This window comes from Pteropus medius, unplaced genomic scaffold (genome assembly GCF_902729225.1).
Source record: "Pteropus medius unplaced genomic scaffold, Ma_sr-lr_union100, whole genome shotgun sequence".
Taxonomy (NCBI): domain Eukaryota; kingdom Metazoa; phylum Chordata; class Mammalia; order Chiroptera; family Pteropodidae; genus Pteropus; species Pteropus medius.
This window is the reverse complement of record NW_024349800.1, coordinates 23,852,080-23,877,912: the sequence shown is the minus strand read 5'-3', so window position 1 is coordinate 23,877,912 and position 25,833 is coordinate 23,852,080. Positions and strand designations below refer to the sequence as shown.

At 34.3% G+C, this 25,833-nt stretch overlaps 1 protein-coding gene across 5 annotated transcripts in view; it reads right to left on the bottom strand.

Annotated features, from left to right (window-relative positions):
* The window catches only part of WDPCP (WD repeat containing planar cell polarity effector), a 331,453-nt gene that overhangs the window by 3,677 nt on the left and 301,943 nt on the right, over positions 1–25,833 (bottom strand). For all 5 annotated transcript variants that reach the window (XM_039887008.1, XM_039887009.1, XM_039887012.1 and 2 more), the window contains one exon: positions 4,785–4,816. In XM_039887008.1, the coding sequence (XP_039742942.1) occupies positions 4,785–4,816 (32 nt within the window). The remainder of the gene's footprint in view (positions 1–4,784; positions 4,817–25,833) is intronic.

The following is a 25,833-nucleotide window of genomic DNA, read 5'->3' as shown; positions in this document are numbered from 1 at the left end:
TGAATTTATATTGTTCTCAGTTTTTTCTTTTTTATAAATAACCTTATGACAGACATTCTTAGGCATGAAGTTTTTATTTCCTTGGTAGCAATGGAATTATTGGACCAAAGCTTATGAAATTTTAGTCCTTTGGATAAACAGTATAGAATTGGTAGTTTTGCTTTGTTTCTTACCTAGTTTGGGAAGAGGCGATTTTGTTTGGTAATAGGAAGTCGTGGTTTCAAAGGAGGCTGATCTTCATTTTTTTAAGTGCTGAAGTTGTGCTCATCCTTGACTGAATGGCTACATGTTAATTCCCCAGTCCGTCATTTGAGTTCTACATATAGTTAAGTGTATTTTCTGAGCCACACCCTATTGTTGTTACCTAATGTTGGGTAACCAGGTCACTTTTTTTTTAAAACATACACAGACTTTCGTAAGCAAATTCTGCAGACAAGTTAAGGTTTGCTTTGCTACAAACTGAATTTTGATCTGTTGCTAACTTAGTACAGATATCTTTTTTTTTTTTTAAATAAAATATACTAAATGATCATGTTGTTATTTTATGTCAGGTTTCCCCTGTGTTACTAATGGTCTCTCATAAAGTCTCTGATTTGGTTCAACAATAATTAAATCCCAGAAGCATACTATTTTAGAGATAGAAGAATCCTTAAAGTTTCCTAAATTCCTTTCATATTGCAGATGAAGAAACTAAGGTGAATATGGGTTAAGTGTTTTGTCCAGTCACTCATTTAGTGGCAGCACTGGGATTAGAATTTAATTCTTATTTCCCTGTGAAGTACCTTTTCCACTACAGCTTTATGTTCTAAAAGATAACATGTGTTCTACAGGGCGCTTTATGGGTTAACTCCTGTGATTGCCTGTTCCTGTCATTTAATGCTCTTGTTTATAGGCATGCCAGTAGCCCACCCCTGTGTGATAGGAAATGCTTTCCTGAGCAAGTTGCCCAATTATATAAGTCTCACCATTGAATATTCATCCTACTTCTTGCATATTTGGTATCATGTAAGGATTTCTTTTAAATCAGTATTCCAGGATTTTGGTAAAGCTTGATGTTCTTTCTAGAAAATGAAATGTCAAATTGACTGAAATCTAGCATTTGCCAAAGGTTGGCTTAAGGTTTCTGGTACTTAATAAGAGACAGGTTGATAGTTTAGCTAACTAACCAACTTTCCAACTTCCTCAGTGTTAAGTAAACCATCAGAAAGGAATGTACTTAGAACATGTCATATCATCTTACCATAGAAATGCCTTTACTGAATTATGATTTAATAATCTTTTATGAAAGATTTATAATAAAAACATCTTTGTGAATACAATTTCTGTCTTTTTTTCAAAACCCTATTTTGAAGACATGTCTAGTTTTTCAGTTTTCTAACACAAGCATGCTTGAATGGGAATGCAGTGCTAGAAATGTTTCTATCCAGATGAATTTACTATTGGCATATTTAAAAAAATTAATAAGAATAATAAGGAACAGTGTTTTGAGGTTTACAAAATGGTTTCACATTATGTAATTTGACATAACAATTCAGTGGTTATTAAATATAATTATTCCCATTTTACACATAAGGAAATAGGATAAAGAGGTATGTGGCAAGTGAAGAAGCAGTGGCAGAAAACTGGAACTGAGATTCTATGAGAATCCTGCATTCGCTCCATGATACCATTATGCCTCCCGAAATAAACCTATTTCTCTTTTTTGCCTTAGCCTCCCCAAATTCAGAGCTAAGCTCAGTTTTGTATAAAATAGCCCAGATATTCAACAACATCTCTCACTTTGCAACTTTTAATTGATTTTTGCTTTGAGTAATTTTATTTTTGATATTACATATAAAATAATCTTGTGAACTGCCCCAAATCTTTCAGAAAGTAGATAGATCATAAATACTAATATAAACTGGTTCATAGCTATGAAGAATGGTCACTATGTTGACACCTTTATTGATACCTAATGGTTTATCTAACTCTCATCTTTGGCGAATATGTTGGTATATTTAAAAATATATATCTTTAAAATCATCCTTTGGAGGAAAGAAATAAGTATGAGAATAGTTTATCACTTATCTATGTCAGTAAATAAGATGTAAATTAATAAACTTTATGGTAGAAATATTATGTAGATTAATAAACTTTATGATAGAAGTATCAATGGATAAAAAATTGTTACTTTTTTAATCACTCTTGGAAAGTACATAGTTATACTTCAGTTATATAAGGTGTTCTTTATTGATGTGGATAATTGTTAATATGTAAATACTGGGGATACATATATGCATATATATGTATATACACACATACACTTTCTAGTCTATCTGTAGTACTCTCTCCTAGATGATGGTAAGGACAGAAAGAACAATATAAACAGAACATTGCTAGATTTATCATAATTACACATTAAAAGAATGAGTTTCTTACTATTTCTAAGATTTCTTTCAGACAGCATGCCAACGAGTAGTATAGGCAAGACAGTATCGATATATAACTACATGACTTATTATGTACTTGTCTATGGCCCAAGTCAGTGGTAGGGTACAAGAGGTATGCTCCTTACCTCATTCCAACATGCAATCCCAAGTTAGCCTCTTTAAAATTTGTCTAATGAAGTTTAATACAGAACTCAAATTCTTTCCCTCAGCTTTTGTCATTAGCACAAACCTCTCTTAAAATCTTCCCTAGAGCTAGCTAGACTTCTAGTGGTTTCATTTCTTTTAATTATTTTAAAAATCATGAAATATACATAACATAAACATTACCATTTTAACCATTCCTGATTTCCGCCTCCCACAAGGAGACATTTGGCAGTGTCTGGAGACATTATTTGATTGTCATGACTGAGGTGGGGGAGCTGCTGCCATCTAGTAGGTAGAGGCCAGGGATGCTGCCAAACTCCTACAATGCATAAGACAGCCCCTCCCACCCCAAAACAGAGAATTACTTGGCCCAAAACGTCAATAGTTCTGAGGTTGAGAAACCTCTAGGTTGAGAAACTGTGGTCTAGAGCCAGACTGTTTGGGTTTGACTTCCAGCTGTGCACCTTACAAGTACATAAGTCACAGCTCATAAGGTGCACAGCTGGAATTCAAACCCAAACAGTCTGGCTCTAGACCAAAGTTATGACTGTGGGGAAGGTACTTAATCTCGGTGTCTATTGTCTATTAAAGAGGCTAACAGTAGTATCGACATGGGATTGTGAGAATTAACTGAATTAAAACATTTAAAGTACTGAAATCAGTGTCAGCCATATAATAAGCACTTGATAAATATTAGCATTATTTTATTAAAAAGTTATTGAATAGATTCAATCAATTAAAGTTGATAAATAGCTGATAGAGGAATATGTTGAAAAATAGTTACTATATCAAGAGTAAATTATCCAAAGACACACACAGAACCCTACTTTAAAGTATAGCATATGAAAATTTTGAATGAGAAAAACCTTTGCAAGCAATAATGACAGGTTGTTATAATCTGTATTTTATCTATACTTAATAACAATTTCTAAACAAGAAACCAGATGGCTAGACATAAAGTATATATGAATTAGTGCTAATATGAATTTAAGCTATATTTATATCTGAACTCAAAGACTTGTAGCCAATTAAGTTATGATAACCATTCTATAATCAATGTTTTTCTTATACTGAAAGATCCTTGGGAAGTCAATTTCATTTTTTTTAGGAGGGGGAGAGTCAGTTTCTTGATTGGATCTGTAAAGTTTTGACAGGATGCAATTTTTTTCCTTTAACAAGTTTTCTAAAAATAAGCTATTTAAAAATATATGTGATTTATGGCTAAGTTTCTTTAAACTGTAACAAATGCAGATGATTATGCATGGACATTCAATGGCAGTATGGAGTATTTCCCTCCAAACAAATTAAGAATTAAAAAAGTTTTATATATAGATATGTCCATAAAGAAGTAGATTAAAACAATGATGTTGATAATTACTAGTATTAGTATAGTTCCATGTAATTAACAAAGTCCTACCACATACATGGTCACAATAGAGCTTCATAAAAATCTTATAGAGTATATGGAATTATCTCTTGCAGATGAAGAAGTTGAGGCTTACAGAGATGAAATGATTTTTCCAAAGTTATAATGCTGGAAATTGTGGAACTATCATTTGAACTCAAGTCTCATAATGAATCAGTTACTACAATCTACTGTGAGCTTTTAAAAAAACGAAGAGGCTTTCTCTGACTTAAGCCTAACCTTTCTGAAATTGGTATAATAGGGCATTGATATTTCCTCTAAAAATGAACTTAGATGTATTGTCAGCAGAATATGGAGAGAGACCCTACATGCATTACTTATAAAAATTACATATAAATGTAATAATGAACTGGATAACTTTGTCATTACTGTAAACCTTTTATTTTTAAACTTTTAGTTTTGGATAATTTTAAACATATATCAAAGTATGATGGTATATGTAAACTGCTATATTACCTATTACTCATTTTATCAATTATCAACTCATGGTGACTTTAATTCATCTATATCCCTCCTCCATTCTCCCTACTGGATTATTTTTTGGCAAATTCTAGATATATAATTTCACTTGTACATAATCCATATGCACAATTTTATTTTTCAAAAATAACTTTTAATAATAATTACAACTTTGAAATACTGAAAACCTGAACAGTTTTCTAGAAAGATGTTTCTACTTAATGTATACCAGTAGGCAACTTTTCCTGAGTTCAAAATAATCACATATAGTATGCTTTTCTTTGGGAATTTAAATGTCTAATAAACAGTAAGAGAAAGTATTTTACCTGTCCTATGCAGTCTTCTTTCATTTCTCCTTCTAAAATAAAAGATCACAACATTACTTATTTTAAAATATAATAAAGGACCTTAAAATTGTTAACAACCTTTTAACATCCTTACTTAAAAAATACTCAAAATAATCATGACTAAAACAAATTAAAATACTGAAAACTCTAGAGAAAGCAGTAACCAAATTTCAAAATAATATGAAATTATTCTTATATATACATGTTATAGCTATATCTGCACTGAAATCAAGTGAACAGATTATGCTTATATTGTTCCTTCTATTCTTAAAATGATGCCTAAAAACTTGTGTGGCAAGTAAGTTTCATCTAAGGGTCGATTCTAGCTGATTGGTAGCTACCTAGGGAACCATTGACAAGTTTTATGAAGCCTTTTTTGCTGCTGTTGTTCAATGGGAAAGAAAATCGTATTTGATTAGTGGGTTATTTGCCCTCATAGCAGTGATATACCAGCTGACCCTGGCTTAGTAAATCAAAATGATTCTTTTAAGAGGCATCCTTATTTAAGTTTATATGCCATTAGGCCGAGAGAAAAGAAATCATTACTGCTACAATCTGATTTCTCATTATTGATGGATATTTAGGTAGACATTAATGTACATATTTTTGTCCTTGAAACAAGTAACTGCTGGTATTTATAAGTATCACTTATGTTTCATTTCTCTTATAGCACTTAGTGCATGTATGCGTATACTGCTAGGCACTATGCTTATGTTAACTTGTTATTTCCTTTATTTATTTAGTCTACCTTCCCAAGTAAATGATGAGTTTTCTAAAGTTTATCAATAGCATCTGAATCCTCTTCATAGTCCTAGCACCAAGAAATGCCTTGATGATTTCTATAAGAATATATGTTACTTGTCTGTCATTAACTCTAAATTACTTGCTGTTTTGAGACATATTTGTATGCACTGGGATGTTTTGTTTAGCTATTTAGTTAAATAATTACATAACATTCCTAATATGATATGGAGCCATGCTGTGAAATGTGGATCGTAATGCTTTCATAGGACATCTGGATTTTTTAAAATAATGGCTTGGCTCTTACATTTAGATAGATAAAAGTTTAAATCCTACAGTAAGATGAATCTGCTCTTCTGGAAGATTTCTAGGAGTACAAAATGAACAGTCTCTTTCAAATTGATTCAATATTTAGTCTTCCCAATATTCAATAGATTATTCTTATGACTAAATAATACTAAAACAAAATGAGCTATACTACTTTGTTTTTAAGAGTCTTCCATAGAACATAAAAACAGCCCAGAGTACTTTGTGTAGTTTTAAATAGTCATCATTATTCCTATAATCTTGACATTTTTGAGCTAAACAACTTTACTTTTCAAAACTTTTTTAATAGACACCAATTTTCACCATGTTAGTCACTGTCAATCTTCCTGGAATCCATGACAATTTTATCATATAAAGGAAAATCAACTTCCATAGCAAATGTGTTAAGATCTGTGATCTAGATTCTAGATGGACATCTAAAGAGATTGCTGTAATGAAGTGATTGCTTCTGACTGGTATATTACAGTCTTTTAAATATATACCGCTTGTTTATTTTTCTCATAAAAGCCCGTGTTACTACTTCATTTAGTTTCTTGTCACCTGTGACAGTCCTTATCCCTTTACTGTGTTTGTTTTAGTTTAGATGAGGGGCTCACACTATGTGAAGGGCCAGATAGTAAATATTTTAGGCTTTGTGGGCTAAGAGGCTAAGTGCTAGTAATTTAAGTACTATATCATCTAAGTACTTAAATAACAAGAGGGAAAATTTCTACAAATTTTTATTGACAAAATTCAAACTACGATATTAAAATTGAGTACAATTTATTTTTTTATGACACAGTCTACTAACGGGATTAATTTGGGTTCAAAGTATTCTCTCTCATCAAACTCATCTTCAAATGTTCATCTATTAGTGCTGATATCTGATGAGATTTTATATATTTCACCTTTGAACATGCCCTTTCAAACAGATAAATACAAATACTGAGATCAGTCCATGAGCAGCATCTTATTTTCTGGAATTCTCTTAGATTCTTCTCTTGATGTTTGCCTTTTATCATGTCATTACATTGCAGATTAATCACTTCCAATTGCAGGTTAAGTGGAAGCTCCTCAATTGCACAGCTGATGGAATGTGAAACATGAGTTTCCTTTGCCTTTGTATCCAGGTCTGAAAAATGCTGCTGGAATTGAGAAGACCAGTTGTTTCAGTTTTCTGGGACTGAGACTGGTTTTCCAGGATTTGGAACTTAAAGTGCTAAAACTAAGACAGTTTTTTACCTAGCTGAAACTTAGTTCGAGATCAGAAAATAAATCTACTTCAAAATTGTATGGAATTATATATCTCATTTCTTGTTTTTAACTCTTGACAAAAAAATGACATTACTTTTGATTCAAACAACATTAATTTACATTGAAATGGCTTTATTTCAGTCAAATTTCACATATAACTCTTTTGCCTTGTAATTTTAGGTTGAATTCATTAAGAAACATTATCAAGTTTGCAGCAAAAGCTAACTTACAAAGCCATTCATTTGGATAATAGTGGTCAAGATGGTCTTATTCAGAAAGATTTCAGTCTCAACACAGAGCTAAAAAAGTCATAATAAAATTTTACCACTGCTGTTTTTGACTTGCATGGGAGGGCTAGTCAGTATATTCAGCTTCTGTTTTTGACAAAAATTCATGAAACTGAGGATGGGTAAGCCGACAAGAGTCAATGAAGTTTACCTTTGACACATGATAGATTCAGTAACACATGATAGATTCATATCTTTTTTGTAAGGTACTTGCTGACTGAATAATAAATACAATGAAAAACCAGAAGATTTAAACACCTTATATTTTTACAAGCTTTGTAAATTTGTCTTTTTCTTCTCCAATATATTATCATCAGTTGTAACACATCCTAGCAGATTTCACTTGAGGTTTACTGAGTTAGCGTTTTCTTAATTTCTTTGAATATGTACTTTCTTGAAGCTGTTTCATACACACTGTTCATAGTTACTCCAAACGTGGCATTGACTCCTCAAATTAAAAAACAGTAATATCCATCACATCTGTCAACCAAAGAAAACCACTTGAAATCATTTTCCTTTTTTTTTTGCCTTGCTTTTAAATCAGCTATTAATATCACTCCAAATGTCCTCATTTTTTGAGGACTACATGCCAAATGGCCAATAGTCTCACACAGGTTTATTTTCTCTGCACACGTTTCTTTAGCTGCTACAATCAAACTAGATTTAATTAACTCACCATCAGTAAATGGCTTTCCTTACTTCACTAACAAATGAGCCACTTAGAAACTTGAGTCATAGCTTCATGTTCATTTATTATTTTGGGGGAGAAATTCTCCTATGATGAAATATTCTGTTTAAAATTTTCTAATTTTTCTGACCATTGTTTGCCTGTGGGTAGGGGATATTGTGATGAATTCTTTGTCTGGAAATATTGATGTATATTGGATTATTTTGAGTGTAGATATAGTGTCATTGTATAATAAACACAATGATTTGCCATATAATTTGATTTAAAAAAAAATCCACAGTGCCTATTATTTTCTTCTAGGAATTCTGTAGTTTCAGGTCTTACATTCAGATCTTTAATCCATGTTGAGTTTTTGTGTATGGTGTAAGGTAGTAGTCCAGTTTCATTCCTGCATTTGGCTGTTTAATTTTTCCAACACCATTTATTGAAGAGACTGTCTTTCTCTATTGTATATTCTTGCCTCCTTTGTTGTAAATTAAATGACCATGTATGCTTGGGTTTATTTCTGGGCTCTCTATTCTGTTCCATTGATCTTTGTGTCTGTTTTTATGCCAATGTCATCTGTTTAGATTATCAGAGCTTTGTAATATACTTTGAAATCAGGGAGTGTGATGCCTCCAACTTTGTTTTTCTTTCTCAAGATTGCTTTGGTTATTTCTATACAAATTTTAGGATTGTTTGTTCTTTTTGTGTGAAAAATGCCATTAGAATTTTCATAGGGTTTGCATTGCATCTGTAGGTTGCTCTGAGTAGTACAGACATTTTTAACAATATTAATTCTTTGAATCCATGAGCATGGTTTATTCTAGGTATTTTATTCTTTTTGATACAGTTGTAAATAGGACTTTTAATTAATTTCTCTTTGAATGTTTGATATTAGTGTATAGAAATGTGACAGATATTTGTATATTGATTTTATGTCCTGCAACTTTACTGAATTGGTTTATTAGTTCTAATAGTTTTTTTTATGGAGTCTTTAGGATTGTCTATGTATGTCATCTGCAAATAGTAACAGTTCTACTTCCTTTCTTTATTTTAAATTAAGTTTATTGGTTAATACAACATTGGTTGTATTAACCAATAAACTTAATTGGGGTAACATTGGTTAATACAATTATATAATTTTCAGGTATACATTATAATTTGACATCTATATATTCTATTCTGTGTTTACCACCTAAAGTCCAGTTTCCTTCAGCTACCATATATTAGATCCCCTTTACCCACTTCAACCTCTCCCTACTCCTCTATATGGAACCCCTTTACTCCACCTACAACCCTCATCCTCCCCCACCCCCTACCCTCTGGCAACCACTAGTCTATGGTTCATGTCCATGAGTCTCTGTTTGTCCTATTCATTTGTTGCCTTTAGGTTTATATCCCACACGTAAGTGATATCATGTTATTTTCAACTATTTCTGTCTGGCTTATTTCGCTTAGTGTGATTATCTTGAGGTCCATCCATGTTGTCACAAATGGCAGTATTTCATCTCTTCTTATGGCTGAATAATATGCCATTGTATATATGTACCACAGCTTCTTTATCCAATCATCTATTGTAGGACACTTCAGTTGCTTCCATGTCCTGGCCACTGTGGATAATGCTGCGATGAACTTTGGTGTCCAAATATCATTTTGGATATGGGTTTTCAAGACTTTGAAGTAAATACCCAGTAGAGAGATTGCTGGATCATATGGTAGTTCAATTCATAGTTTTTTGAGGAACCTCCATACTGTTTTCCATAGTGGCTGTACCAGTTTGCAGTCCCACCAGCAGTGTATGAGGGTTCCTTTTTCTCCGTATCCTCTCCAGCATTTATTACTTGTCTTGTTGATTAAGCTATTGTAACAGGTGTGAGATGGTATCTCATTGTGGTTTTCATTTGCATTTCCCTAATAGCTAGTGATGTTGAGCATCTTTTCAAATATTTGTTGGCCATGTTGATGTCCTCTAGGGAGAAGTGTCTGTTCAGTCCTCTGCCCATTTTTTGATTGGATCGTTTGCTTTTTTGTTGTTATTGAGTTGTATGAGTTCTTTGTATATTTTGGATATTAGACCCTTATTAGAGGCATTACTTGCAAATATATTTTCCCATTCAGATGGTTGGCTCTTTACTGTGTTGATAATTTCTTTTGTTGAGTAGAAGCTTTTTAGTTTGATGTAGTCTTATTAATTTATTTTAGCTTTAACTTCTCTTGCTTTTGAGGTCTAATTCATAAAATCCTTTTTAAGTCCAAGATCCTTCAGTTTGGTTCCTATGTTTTCTTCTATGCATTTTGTTGTTTCAGGTCTTATATTCAAGTCCTTTATCCATTTTGAGTGAATTTCGGTATGTAGTGATAGACAATAGTCTAGTTTCATTCTTTCGCATTTGACTTTCCAGTTTTCCCAGCACCATTTATTGAAGAGGATTTCCTTTCTCCACAGTATGTTTTTGGCTTTTTTGTCAAAAATTATTTGGCTATGTAAATATGGGTTTACTTCTGGACTCTCGATTCTGGTCCACTGGTCCGTGTGTCTGTTTTGCTGCCAATACCATGCCGTTTTGATTACTGTCGCTTTGCAGTATAATTTGAAGTCAGGCAGAGTGATGCCTCCAGCCTCGTTCTTTTTCTCGGAATGGCTCTGGCAGTTTGGGGTCTTTTGTGCTTCCATACAAATCTGATGATTTCTTGTTCTAATTCTTTAAAAAAGGCAAATGGGATTTTGATGGGGATTGCATTAAATCTATATAATGCTTTTGGTCATTTAAACTATGTAGATTCTTCCAATCCAAGAACACGGAATATCTTTTCATTTCTTTGTATCTTCTTCGATTTCTTTTAATAGGGTCTTGTAGTTTTCATTACATAAATCCTTCACATGCTTTGTTAAATTTATTCCTAGGTGTTTTATTCTTTTTGTTGCAATTGCAAAAGGAATTATTTTTTCCACTTCTTTTACTGACACTTCATTATTAGAGTATAGGAACACTATAGATTATTGAACATTGATTTTGTATTTGGAAACTTTACTGTATCTGCTTATTGTTTCTAGTAGTGTTCTTGTGGTCTTTAGGGTTTTCTATATAGAGAATCATGTCATCTGCAAATAGTGACGGTCTTACTTGTTTCCTATTTGGATGTCTTTTATATCTTTCCCTTGTCTGACTACACTTGCTAGGACCTCTAATGTTACATTGAATAACAGTGCTGATAGTGGACAGCCTTGCCTTGTTCCTGATCTGAGAGGGAAGGTTTTTAGTTTTTCACCATTAAGTATAATGTTGGCGAGGGTTTGTCATATATGGCCTTTGTTATGTAAAGGTACTTTCCTTCCGTGCCGATTTTGTTAAGTGTTTTGATCATAAATGGATGCTGTTATCTTGTTGAAGGCTTTTTCTGCATCTATGGATATGATCATCATATGATTCTTATTTTCTAATTTGTTTATGTGGTGTATCACATTATTCGATTTGCGTATGTTGAACCATCCCTTTGCCTCTGGGATGAAGCCCACTTGATCGAGTTGTATAATCTTTTTAATATGTCGCTATATTCGGTAGGCTAGTATCTTATTCAGAATTTTTGCTTCTGTGTTCATGAGACATATCGGTCTGTAGTTTTCTTTTTTTCTGTTATCCTTACCAGGTTTTGGTATAAGAGTAATATTGGCCTCATAAAACAAGTTGGGAAGTATTGCCTTCTCTTCGATTTTTTGGAAGTGTTTGAGGAGAACAGGTATTAAATCTTCTTTGAATGTTCGGTAGAATTCACTGGTGAAGCCATCTGGTCCTGGACTTTTACTTTTTGGTAGGTTTTTGATGATCGTTTCAATTTCCATACTGCTGATCGGTCTATTTAGATTTTCCGGTTCTTCTTGATTTAGTCTGGGAAGGTTGTATTTTTCTAAGTACTGGTCCATTTCTTCTAGATTATTAAATTTGGTGTTATGTACTTTTTCATAGTATTCTTGTATGATCCTTTGTATTTCTGCGCTGTCAGTTGTAATCTCCCCTCTTACATCCCTGATTTTGTTTATTTGTGTCCTTTCTCTTTTTTCTTTAATGAGTCTAGCCAGGGGTTTGTCGATTTTATTAATCTTCTCAAAGAACCAACTCTTTGTTGCATTTATTTCTTCTTTTGTTTTTTGTTTTTGTTTCAATTTCATTTATTTATTCTCTAATTTTGATTATTTCTTTCCTTCTGCTGACTTTAGGCCTCATTTGTTCTTCCTATTCTAGTTTTTTAAGATGAAGCGTTAGTTTGTTCATTTGGGCTCATCATTCTTGTTTTTGGAGATAGGCCTGTAATGATACAAACTTTCCTCTTATGACTGCATTTGCTGTGTCCCAAAAGTTTTGATATGTTGTACTATCATTATCATTCGTTTCTATGTATCTCTTGATCTCTCTTTTTATTTCTTCTCTGACCCAGTTATTCTTCAGTAGCATGCTGTTTAATCTCCATGTATTTGTGGTTCTTCCTGATTTCTTTTTGATTTCTAGTTTCAAAGCATTATGATCAGAGAATTTGGTTGGTATGATTTCAACCCTCTTATATTTGTTGAGGCTATCCCTGTGTCCCAGTATGTGGTTGATTCTTGAGAATGTTCCATGTGCACTAGAGAAGAATGTATAAGTAGCTATTTTGGGATGGAAGGCTCTGTAAATGTCAATTATGTCCAGTTGGTCTAATGTGTCATTTAAGGATGTTATTTCCTTATTGATTTTCTGTTTGGATGATCTGTCCATATCTGACAGTAGGGTATTTAGGTTCCCTACTATTGATAGTGTTTTGGTCTGTTTCTCCCTTTAGTTCCGTTAGTAATTGCTTTATATATTTCAGGGCTCCCTGATTGGGAGTATAGATATTAATAAGTGTTATGTTTTCTTGGTACACGATTCCCTTTATCATTATAAAGTGTCCCTCAGTATCTTTCTTTACCTTTTTTATGTCAAAGTCTATTTGGGCTGATATTAGTACTGCTACTCGTGCTTTTCTCTGAATGCCATGTACTTGAAATATCATTTTCCACTCTTTCACTTTGAGTCTATATTTGTCTTTGGAGCTGAGATGTGTCTCCTGGAGGCAGCCTATGGTTGGGTTTTGTGTTTTGATCCAATCTGCAACTTTGTGCCTTTTTATTGGTGAGTTCAGTCCATTTACATTTAGAGTGATTATTGAAATATGAGGTCTTCTTATAGCCATTTTATCTTTTGCTTTCTGGTAGCTCGGTCTTTCCATTGCTTCCTTGTCCTTGTGTTTCTGTTTTCTTTATTCGATTAACTTTTGTGGGTTTAGCCTCTAGTTCTTCTTGTTTTATGTTATATACTTGAGTTCTGAATCTTTGGTGTGTGGTTACCATTACGAATACATAAAGGATAGTTACATATTACAGTCGTCCCTTTTCTTCTGAGCATGCCTTATCTCCATTCCCCTTTGCAAATTTGGATCTTTGAATCCTCCCCTTTTCAGTCATTGTTATCTCAAGTCGTCCCTATGTATGCTGAATGTTCATTACTATCTTGCTATAGCAAGTCTCTTCTTATTATTTGAGCTTATAATGCCCTGTTCTTAGTAAGGGTTGCACTCCTCTGCTTCTATTTGCCTGATAGTCAGTCACCTTACTCCTAATTATGTTTTTTTTTGTTGTTTGTTTGTTTGTTTGTTTGTTTTGGTCATTTTGTTTTAGGTGAGCTGATCCCTTTCAGTATTTCCTGTAGTGCAGGGCTCGTCGTGGAAAGTTCTCTCAATTTTTGTACATCTGGAAAGGTCTTAATTTCTCCTTCATATCTAAAGGAGAGCTTAGCCGGATATATTATTTTAGGCTGGTAGTTCCTTTCACTTAATAGTTTAAATATTTGATTCCATTCCTTTCTGGCTTGTAAGGTCTGCACTGAGAAGTCTGAGGATAATCTAATGGGTTTTCCTTTATAAGTTACCATTTTCTTCTCTCTGGCTGCCCTGAGAATTCGGTCTTTGATTTTTGATAATTTTAATACAGTGTGTCTTAGTGAAGGCCTTTTTGGGTTGAGATAATTGGATGTTCTGTTGACTTCTTGAATTCCAGCTCATTCCTTAGATTTAGGAAATTCTCGTCGACTATTTGTCTGAAAATGTTTTCTAGTCCTTGCTCCTTTTCCTCGCCTTCAATAATGCCCATTATTCTGTTTCCTTTCCTGATGGTATCAGCTAGCTCTTGAATTTCTCTTTCATTATTTTTCATTCGTTGTTTTTCTCTTCTTCCTTCTGATTTATTTCTAGATTTCTGTCTTCAATATCACTGATCCTTTCCTCCATTTGGTCAACTCTATTTCCCAAGCTTGCTATTTCATTTTTCAATTTTTGCAGTGTGTTTTTATCTCCAGAAGTTCTACTTGGTTCTTTTTGAGGGTTTCAGTCTCCTTGCTCTGCTCATCTAGTTGTTTTCTCAGTTCTTGAAATTGTTAATATGACTCGTTTCAGAACTCACTGAGTTTTTTAGAAGTACCATCCTGAATTCTCTGTCATTTAAGTTGCAGATTTCTATGTCTGCAAGCTTATTTTCTGGAGATTTTTCTCTTTCTTTCTGAGATGCCTTGCCACCTTGGTTGTTCATGGTATTTAATCGACTATTATTCCACCTGGACATTAATGGAAATGTATTCTGCTTTTTTCCCAGAAGATTTATTATATAAAGGTCTCTCTTTAGCCTGCTGCAAAGAAGGCGCTTTTCTTTTGGTTTCCAGTAGGTGGCATCTAAGCCTCTTGAATCCCTGGTTTATATAAAGCCTTAATAATACCTTTATAAAATGCCTTTATTTTCTTGTAGATATTTATTCATGCTCGCTACCCTCAGTTTCAGTCGCTGTCATTGTTAGCGACAGTTTCAGTAGCATTTGCTCAGATTTCCATGAAGCTCCGCAGTGATCGTTCTTGGAGGGTATGGGGGGAGGGGCCCTGTGGGTTGGGGGTTAGGGGCTGCGGCTCGGCCTAGGTTTTGCATCTGCAGCTGGTAAAAATCTACTGTTGTTTCTCTGCCATCTCTTTCTCTGCTTTCTGCCCTGATGACAGGGCCCTACCATTGGTTGTGTGGAACTCACAAACTCTCCCAAGCAGGGCTGTTCAGGGAACTCGCCACACAAACTTGCCATACCTTCTCTTCTCCCCTTTCCCTTCCTCCTACAGGTGCTCTGGCAGTTGCGAGAGGCAGCATTTTTATTTCTTCCAGTCCACCACCCCACACCTGGGCTGGGGTTCTGACCTGTGGTAGCTCTTATGAGCAGATCCTCCGCTCAGACATGGAGGTGTGCAGTTTGGGTGTTTTTTTGTTGCGTTTTAGATGTTCAGCTTATTGTTGTTTCAAGGGGAGAGATCTGGGGGCATCTCTCACTCTGCCATGTTTCTGATGTCCCTCAGGTTCGCTAATATTTTGTTGAGGAATTTTGTATCTGTGTTTATCAGGGATATTACCTTGTAATTTTCTTTTTTATTAGGCATCTTTATCTAGTTTTGGTATCAGGGTACTTCTGGCCTCATATAATGAGTTTAGAAGTGTCTCTGCTGTCTATTTTTTGGAATAGTTTGAGACAATTCATCAGTGAAGCCTACCATTCCTGGACTTTTTCTTTTTTGGGAGGTATTTCTTTTTGAGATGCTAGATATGATTCAGTCTTCTTAAATTTATTGACTGTTTCATGGCCTAACATGATCTATCCTGGAGAATGGTCCATGTGTGCTTGAGAAGAATTTGTATTCTGTTGTTTTTGAATGGAGTATTCTGTATGTGTCTGTTAAGTGCATCTAGCCTAACATGTCATTTAAGTCCAATGTTTCCATATTGATTTTCTGTCTGGATGATTTATTCATTGATGGAAGTCGGGTATTAAAGTCCCCTACTATTTTTGTATTGCTATTCTCCCTTTAGGTCTGTTAATATTTGCTCTATATATTTAGGTGCTCCGTGTTTGGGTAAATACTAATATAATATAAAATTTGCTATATAACATATAATAATAATATATAGGATGTATTATACAAATGTTATATCTTGTTTGATTATATAATGACCTTGTTTGTGTCTTACTACAGTCTTTATCTTAAAAATCTGTTTTGTCTGACATAAGTATAGTTACCCTAGCTTTCTCTTGGTTTTCATGTTCATGGAATATATTTTTCCAACCCCTTTACTTTCAGTCTCTGTATGTCATTACATCTGAGTGAGACTCTTGTAGGCAGCATGTATTTACTTTATTATCCATCCAGCCATTTTATATCATTTGATTGGAGAATTTAGTCTGTTTACATTTAAAGTAATTTTTGATAGGTATATACTTATGCCATTTCATTAATTATTTTCTGGCTATTTTGTAATTTTTTTTCCTTACCTTACTTTCCCTTCCTTTATGATTTGATGATTTTCTGTAATGGCATGCTTAGATTCCTTTATTCTTTGTGTATCCACTATGGGTTTTTGCTTCATGGTTAACATGAGGCTTACATAAAACAACTTATATTTATAACACTCTATTTTAGATTGATAACAAGTTTGAATGCATTCTAAACCTGACATTTTTTCTGTCCTCTCCCATGTTTTATGTTTTTGATGTCACAATTTATATAATTTTGTCCTGTGTATTCATTAACAAATTGTTGTAGTTATAGTTATTTTTACTACTTTTGTTTTTTAACTTTCACAGTAGCTTTATAAGTGCTTAAATTACCACCTTTATAGCATTAGATTATTTTGAATTTTAATATATATTTACTTTAGCACTGAGATTTATACCTTCATTTTTTCTGTTACTAATTTGCACCTTTTTTGTTTCAGCTTAAAGAAGTCCCTTTAACATTTCTTGTAAAGCTGGTCTAGAAGTTATGAACTTTTTAAACTTTCAATTGTTCGGAATACTCTTTATACCTCCTTCAAATCTGAAGGACAGTTTTGCCAGTTAGAATATTCTTGGTTTGCAGATTTTTCTAACAATACTTTGAATATGTCATGCCACTTTCTCTGGTCTGCAAAGTTTCTACTGAAAAATCTGTTGACAGTTTTATGGAGATTTCCTTGTAGTTATTAACAAGTTGTTTTTCTCTTGCTGCTTTTAAGATTCTTTCCTTGTCTTTAAATTTAAAAATTTTTTTTATTCTATTATTAGTTTCAAGTATACAGTACATTGGTTAGGCATTTATATAATTTATGAAATCATCCCCCTGATTCCTCTTTCTCTCCTCTGGCTCTGCACCTAGCCATTACATCACTGCCGATTGTATTCCCTATGCAGTGCTCTCCATCCCTGTGACCCTTTATCTACTACTAATCTGTATTTCTTTAACCCTTCACTTGTTTATCCCAGACCCCAACCCTCTCTTCCTCTGGCCATCACCAGATTGTCCTTGATATTTGTGAGTCAGTTTTCAATTAATTTTTTTTTGTTCCTTATATTCCGTATATAAGTGAAATTATATAGTATTTATCTTTCTCTGACTTATTTCACTCAGCATAATAACCTCTAGGTCCATCCATGTCATTGTGAATGGTAAGATTTAATTTTTTTATGGCTGAGTAGTATTCCATTGTATATATAAACCATAACTTCTTTATCCAATTGTCTGTTGATGGGCAATTTAGGTTGCTTCCATATCTTGGCTATTGTAAATGGTGCTGCTATGAGCATAGGGATGCACAGAACTTTATGAATTATTATTTTGGTTTTCTTTAGATAAATTCCCATAAGTGAAATTGCTGGATCAAAAGATATATCCATTTTTAATTTTTTGATGAACCTCTAGACTTTTCCATAGTAACTGTACCTCCTTGTATTTAATTTTTCACAATTTAATCATAACGAGTCTTGGCCTGGGTCTCTTTGGATTTATCCTTTTTTTAATTTTCTAGGTTTCCTGGATCTAGGTATCTGTTTTCCTTTCTAGGTTAGGGAAGTTTTCAATCATTATTTCTTCATATAAGTGTTTTACCCCTTTCTCTTTCTCTTCTTACTCTGGGACCCCTAAAATGTGAATGATGGTCCACTTGGTGTTGTCCTGTAATTCCTTTAAGCTGTCTTTACTCTTCTATCTTTTTTCATTTGGATGAGTTCCACTGACCTGTCTTTGAGCTCACTGACCCTTCTTCATTTAGTCTGCTGTCTAACCCCTCTATTCTGTTTTTGTATTTGTCAGCTCTGTAACTTCTGCTTGGCACTTTCTCATATTTCCTTCTCTTTTTTGAAATTCTCACTTTGTTCATGCATTTTTTTCCCAAGATCAGTGAACATATTTATGACTGTCTTTTTGAACTCTTTATCAGGTCAGTCACTTATTTCCATTTGATTAAGGTCTTTTCCTGAGGATTTTATCTAGCTCTTTCCTTTGGGACATATTTGTCTGTTTTTTCATTTTCCTCAACTCTCTATGTTGGTTTCTTTGCATTAAATAAAACAAGTAGCCATCCCAGTCTTGAAGGAGTGGCTGTGTGAAGGAATTATCCTTATTGTTCAACTCTGCCATAACTCTTGGTTGTCTCTCAAACCTTTGTCATTATCTAAGCAGCCTACTTTCTTCTCAGTGGCTCCCAGTAGTTGAGGGTATCCCAAGACCTGTCAGTGTCCCAAAGGGGTGGATATTACTCAGCACCCAGATTCAGGTTGATTGGAAGCCAGACCCTCGGGTAGCAGCTCTTAAAGTATACAAACATACTTCTTTCAGGGGAGGACTGGGAGACAGGTGTTTAAGTGTGCTTCCTCTGCAGTGAGCCCTGGAGTGATAGCCAGTGAAGAACTGTTTCTTCATTTGCTACTTCGTTTGTCCCATTGAACCTCTGAACATAAATCCTGCCAGCCTTATCTAGGGATATGTCCTCTAGGAGGCAGACATAAAAGCCAGAGCACCAGACATGCATACAAACTTCTTTCCTGGAGACACCAGCAACTTGGAGCTAGGCAGAGGGAGAGTGTTATAGTGCCTGCCTTCCAAGGTCTCTGGAGAGGATTATAATTGGCCATTAGATGTATGTTTAATTAGAAGCCTATCCCTCAGGCCACAGGTATAAAGATAAGCTAATAGGCCTGTTTCACAGAAAGACTGGGCAGTTCAGTGTGCTGCCTCTCCATTGTGCCCTGGGGGTAGCAGTTAAGAACTCTTTCTCCATTTGTTATAGTCCTTTGGGACCTGTGAATGTAAGCCCCACTGTCCATCAGAGCCAGGCAAAGTAGTATTCCCTGGGTGGCAGCCACAAAGACTGGTGTGCCAGATGAGCACACAGTTCCTTTTTAGGATATACCAGCAACCTGGAGTAAGGCAGAGGGAGAATGCAAAGATGGTGCCCACTAACGTCGGTCTTTGGAGAGTGTTCCACTTGGCCACTAGATGTGTGTTAAATTAGATGCCTGCCTCTCATGCCAGAGCTTTAAGATAAGCAGATAGGCCTCTTTCAAAGAAAGATTGGGAGATTTTCATTCAGTACTTCTGTGCGGGGCCCTGGGACATACCTAGCTGAGTCTATGCAAGCCATTTAAGAACTATTTCTTAGTTTTCAACAGCCTTGTGGGCTTCATGGATGTTAAGCCCCATCGGCTTTCAAAGTTAGATGTTTGGGGCTTGTGTCTCAGGTGTAGGACTTAAAAGTTGGGGTACCAGATGTGGGGTTCAAACCCTTCATTCCTCAGAGAGAAGATCAGAGTAGAGAGTTCCCTCCTGACTGTTAGTTGCCATGGCAGGAAGTTTGTGGCAAGATTGTGTCCCAGCCTTTTCTACTCATTCCTATGTGTAGGAGTAGCTCAGCTTGTTTTTGGGTTTCTTTCAGAGGAAGTTGTTTCATATGTAGCTGTAGATTCAGAATGTCTATGGGATAAGGTGAGTTCAAGATATTCCTATGTCATCTCGAACCAGAACCTTTTTGGACATTAATTTTTAAACTTTGCATCAATTTTTGTTGTAAGTTTATGTTATAAAGGTATTGATCCATGCTGAATTGGAAATTTTTAAAAAATGAAGCAAAACAAAACTGGCCCTTCTCCATAGATTGTTTGATTCATGTATGATTTCCATAAAGAGAGAAGGAAAGAACTTTCTGTCTTCAAAAGTTTTTCTTTTTCTTTTACTGTACTTTCCCCCTGCCCTGCTTTTCCAGGCTATCCATCTTCTTTAATCTCTCAAATTTTAGTAAAGTTCTCAACTTAGCCAACATGGTCATTTGTTAGGTTTTTATTTGTATTAGATTTTCTCTGTATTAATTTAGTTTGCATAGTTTCCTCAAAATACTCATATCTATATGAGTATTAATTTAGTTTGCATAGCTTCCTCAAAATACTCATATCTATACAATTCCTGCCTGTTCTTGTTTTGTGTTAGAAATCTCACCTTATAATGGTTTTGTACTGTGGAAATAAACTTGGCTAAAGAGACTTGTGTAATAGTTAAGTTTATGTGTCAATTTGACTGAGCCACAGGGTACCCAGATATTTGATCAACATTATTCTGAGTGTTTCTCTAAAGGTGTTTTTGAGTGCGTTTGATATTTAAATTGATAAACTGAGTAAAGCACATTGTCTTTTCTAATGTAGGTAGGATTCATCCAACTAATTGAAGGCCTGATAGAACAAAAGGCTGAACCTCCCCTGAATAGGAGGGAACTCCCACCTGTGTGTCTTTGAGCTGGGACACTGATTTTCTGCTGCCTTTGGAGTTAAACAGAAACATCAGTTTATCCTTGGTTTTGAGCCAATTGGCCTTCAGAGTGGAACTAGACCATCAACTCTCCTGGGATTCCAGCTTGCTGATTATAGATCTTGGGATTTGTCAGTTTCATAATGATGTGAGCCACTAAGTCAGAGTCAGTCTCTCCCTCCCTCCCTCCCCCTCCCCCCTCCCCTCTCTCTCACACACACACACACACACACACACACACACACACACACACACACACAATTGCTTCTGTTTCTCTGAACTCTAACTAGTACAACCTATATTCATTATTTGTTCTTACTGCCATCATCCTTTGAAAGTACCTCCGTGTGGCATTTCGCATATAATAAGACACAGGGGAGGACCTGATATGTTATATATAGCCACTTAGATTTTATTGTTGCAAAAATTTTTTTTTAACTTACCTGAATACTACTATTACAGTAAGTAGAGCTTACTGAAATTTATGTAGGGTAAAAGAAGATTCAGTAGCCTAGAGTACAAAGAAGGCGGTAGCCAATAATTATAGAATGCTATCAGCGATAATGTGGAAGAGATTTGGGAAAAGATCGTTAGAATTTGACAATAGGAAATGATTAATCATTTTCAAAGTGAATATTTTTAGAAGCATTGGGTAGAACGAATCATATATGTATTAATATATTTTGGGTGATGAGGAAGTAGAAATAGTTTAAAAATGTGTAGTAGTAGAGAATAATTTTGGTAGCTATGGTGTAGACAGGTTATAAAAGGTCTGTACAATTTAATGTCACTTTAATGTCGTTTTGGAGAATGCATCAAAGCATTCTACCATAGTTCTTAACCATGAACACATTATACGCAGGGATATTACTGCATAACATAGCTTCTGATACCTAGTAGGCACTCAATAAATATTTGTTGAATGTTAGATAAATATTTGTTGAATATGATATAACAGGTTATATTAAATATTTTATCATAATCTTTAATGAAATTATGCTTTTCTGTTTCTACTGTCAATATTTTCATTCAGGGTACTTTACTCCCAAATTATTATAATGAGCTTGCTGTCTAGTTTTTCTTTTGGTCATTTCTCATTTTTCATCAATTTGGGATGAGGCCATCAGATTAATATTCTTTTACCATGCTTTTGATTTTATCACTCTCCTGCTTGACAATGTTATAAGCCATATAACTATTGAAATAAGTGTAAACTCTTTAGTCTTACATCAAAGCCTTTCCACAATCTGGCCTATAACCTACCTTTCAATCCTTATCTTCCACTAGTCCTTTACACTGTAGTATCATTGGGCTTACAAAGCATATAAAACAATGATCTACTAGCCCAGTAAAATGACTGTCACTGCCAAAAAATGACAAAATCCAGCAGCCAAATGTTGGTTGTTTTAAATAATTCAAGTTCTTCATTTATGTTTCTTAAACATCATGAAGGAAACTATTAACTACAGTGATAAAAAAAAAAAGCTGTAGATGTATATAGCTTGATGTGTTTGGAGGTAAGTAATGCATCTGTGAAACCATCATCGCTATCATTACCATAAACTTATCCATCACTTCCCAAATTTCCTACCACTGCCCTCTTTGTTGGTTTTTCTTTTTTTTTTTTGTAGTAAGAATACTTAACATAAGATGTACCCTCCTAGCAAATTTTTAAGTATATAATACAGTATTATTAATCATAGACCCTGTGTTGTACAATGGATCTCCAGAATTTATTTTGCATTTGTAAAGTTTTATACTGTTTGACCAACACTTTCGCATTTCCCCCTCTCCTCACCTCTTGGCAACCACTGTTCTACTCTCTGCTCCTATGAGTTTGATTATTTTAGATTCCGCACATGAGTGAGATAATACAATATTTCTTTTTCTGTGTCTGGCTTATTTTACTTAGCATAATATCCTTCAGGTCCATCTATGTTGTGGCAAATGCCAGGATTTCCTTTTGTTAAGGCTGAATAATATTCAGTTGTATGTATATACCACATTTTCCTTATCCATTTGTTCACTGATAGACATATGGGTTTTTTCTACTTCCTGGCTGTTGTGAATAATGCTGTGAAGAACATAGGATTGTAGATACCACTTTAAGAACCAAATTTCAGTTCTTTTAGATATATATAACTAGAATTGGAATTGCTAGGTCGAATGATTTTTTTATTTTTAATTTTTTTGAGGAACCTCCATATTTTTCATAGTGGCTGCACCTATTTACATTCTTATCAACAGTGTATAAGGATTTCCTTTTGTCCACATCCTTGCCCAACACTCTGATAACAGCCATTCTCATAGATGTAAGATGATATCTCATTTTACTTGTAATTTCCCTGATGATTAGTGATTTTGAGCACCTTTTCATATATATGTTGGTCATTTGGATATATTCTTTGGAAAAATGTCTGTTAAGGTTTTTGCCCATTTTTAATTGGGCTATTTTTTTTCCTGTTGATTTGTATGAGTTCTTTATATATTTTGAATATTAACTTCTTATCTGGTGGATTGGTTGGCAAATATTTTCCCATTCTGTAGTTTGCCTTTTCATTTCGTTGATGGTTTCTTTTGCTGTGTAGAAGCTTTTTGGTTTGATCTTAATCCCACCCATCTGTTTTTTGCTTTTTGCCTGTGCTTTTGGTGTTATATCCAAGAAATCATTGCCTAGTCTAATGTCTAGTAGCTTTTTGCCTATGTTTTCTTCTAAAAGTTTATTGTGTCAGGTTTTAAGTTTATATCTATAATCCATTCTGAGATTTAAAAAGAATTCTTGTATATATTTCATGATGAAAGATAAACATACAGATACAGTTTTCTCTAAATCAAATGAACTGTGCAGTTTTTATGGCTTTGTTTTAAAATTTGATGTGTTTGAGGATTATCGTTTTATTTATTGAGCCTCAAAACTAAATGTATTTAAGGGTAAAGAAAGTAATTTTGGTGCCTGGTGAGTGACTGGGTTTCTTTAATTAATTAGAGGACAAACTCCTGCATTACTGATAGGCATTTCAGTCCTGACAAATCTGCACTCATAATTGTCTGGTCAGTCGTGAGAGTCAATACACTGATCAAAATACTTCAAATTTGTCTTGCTGGTAATTGGTTTGTAGCCCTCTCGTTCTTTGTCGTCATGCTGCTGGAACACAGCTGTCCTATAGACCAATCTCAAGTCATTTTTCAGGGTCCCTGAAGAAATCAAATCAGTCCATGAACATCACCACCTGCATTGCCTTTTTCTGTGATACCCTCTGATATTTGTCTCCTCTTTTCTCTCCTCTCTCTAATTCCCATTTTCATTTTCCATACTATCCCCTTCTATTTCATCTACAGTCTTGCTATGGCTTCTTCTTTATATTTTAGTTATAGGTCTTTTGTTCAGTTAGTCTTTCGATGGTTTTCCAGGTTGTTTTATAATTTAGTTATAATTTATTTTTATTTATTTATTTTATTATTAGTTTCAAGTATACAGTACATTGGTTAGACATTTATATAGTTTATAAAACAACCCCCCTAATTGCTCTTTCTCTCTTCTGGCTCTCCGCACAGCCGTTACATGAATGCTAACTGCATGCCATGCTCCCCATCCCTATGACCATCTATCAACTACTAATTTGTACTACTTTAACCCCTCACCCCATTCTCCCAGCCCCTCAAGTTCCTCCCCTCTGGCTATCACCAGATTGTACTCTATATTTGTGAGTCTGTTTTTGATTAGTTTTTTTCTTTTTGTTCCTTAGATTTTGCATATAATTGAAATCATATGATATTTATCTTCCTCTGACTTCACTCAACAGAAAAACCTCTAGGTCCATCCATGTCATTGTAAACTGTAGGAGTTCATTATTTTAATGGCTGAGTAATATTCCATTGTATATCTGAACCATAATTTCTTTATCCCAGTTGTCTTTGGATGGGCATTTAGATTGCTTCCATATCTTGACTATTGTGAATATAGCTATAGTTGTAATTTTAATGTGGTCTTGAAAGGAGGCAAGCACAGTGTTTATATACTCCACCATCTTGTCTGGAACCCTCCATTTCGAGACTTTTTTTTTTTATATGAAGTGAGATAAGGGTCCAGTTTCATTTGTTTGTGGATAACCAATTTTCATACCAGCATTTATGGAAGATACTATCTTTTCTCCATTGTATGTCCTTGGCACCTTTATTGCAGATCAGTTGGTCCTATATGCATTGGTTTATCTTTTCTAAAAACCAATTCTTTCATTGATTTTTAAAAATTGTTTTCCTATTCTCTGTTTCTACACTGATCCTTATTCTTTCTTTCTTTCTGCCAACTGGGACTAGCTTTTTCTTTCCTAATTCTTTGTGGTGTAAAGTTATGTTTATTTGAGATTTTTCAAAATAAAAAATGTATTGCTACAAACTTTCCTCTTAGTACTGTTTTTGCCGCCTCCCATAGTTTCAGTATGTTTTCATTTTCATGTTTTGAGATATTTTTTAATTTCCTTTTTGATTTCTTCATTGACCCAATAGTTGTTTGTTTCTTTAAATTCCCATGTATTTGTGAATTTTCCCATTTTCTCTTATTATTCATTTCTAGTTTCAGTCCATTGTAAACAGAAAAGATACTTGGAATGACTCTAATCTTTAATTTGTTAAGACTTATTTTGTAACGTGGCATGTAATTTATTTTAGAGAATGTTCCATGTGCACTTGAGAAGAATGAATGTTCTGTTGCTGTTAGTTGGAATGTTCTGTATATGTCTTAAGTTTCCATTTGATTTACAGTGTTGTTCAGTTCCGTTTCCTTATTGATATTTTTGTCTAGATAATCTGTCCATTATAGAGATTTGAGTATTGAATTATCTTACTATCATTGTATTGCTGTCTATTTCTCTTTTCAGATCTGTCAGTGTTTGCTTTTTTAAAAAAAATTTACTTAAATTAGTTTCAAGTATACAGTACATTGATTAGACATCTATATAGTTTATAAAACGATTCCCCCAATTGCTCCCTCCCTCCCCTGGCCCTCCACTTAGCCATCATATTATTGCTAACTGTATTCCCTGTGCCGTGCTCCCCTTCCCCATGACCAGCTATCAACTACTAATTTGTACTTCTTCAACCCTTCACCCCATTCTCCCAGCCCCCC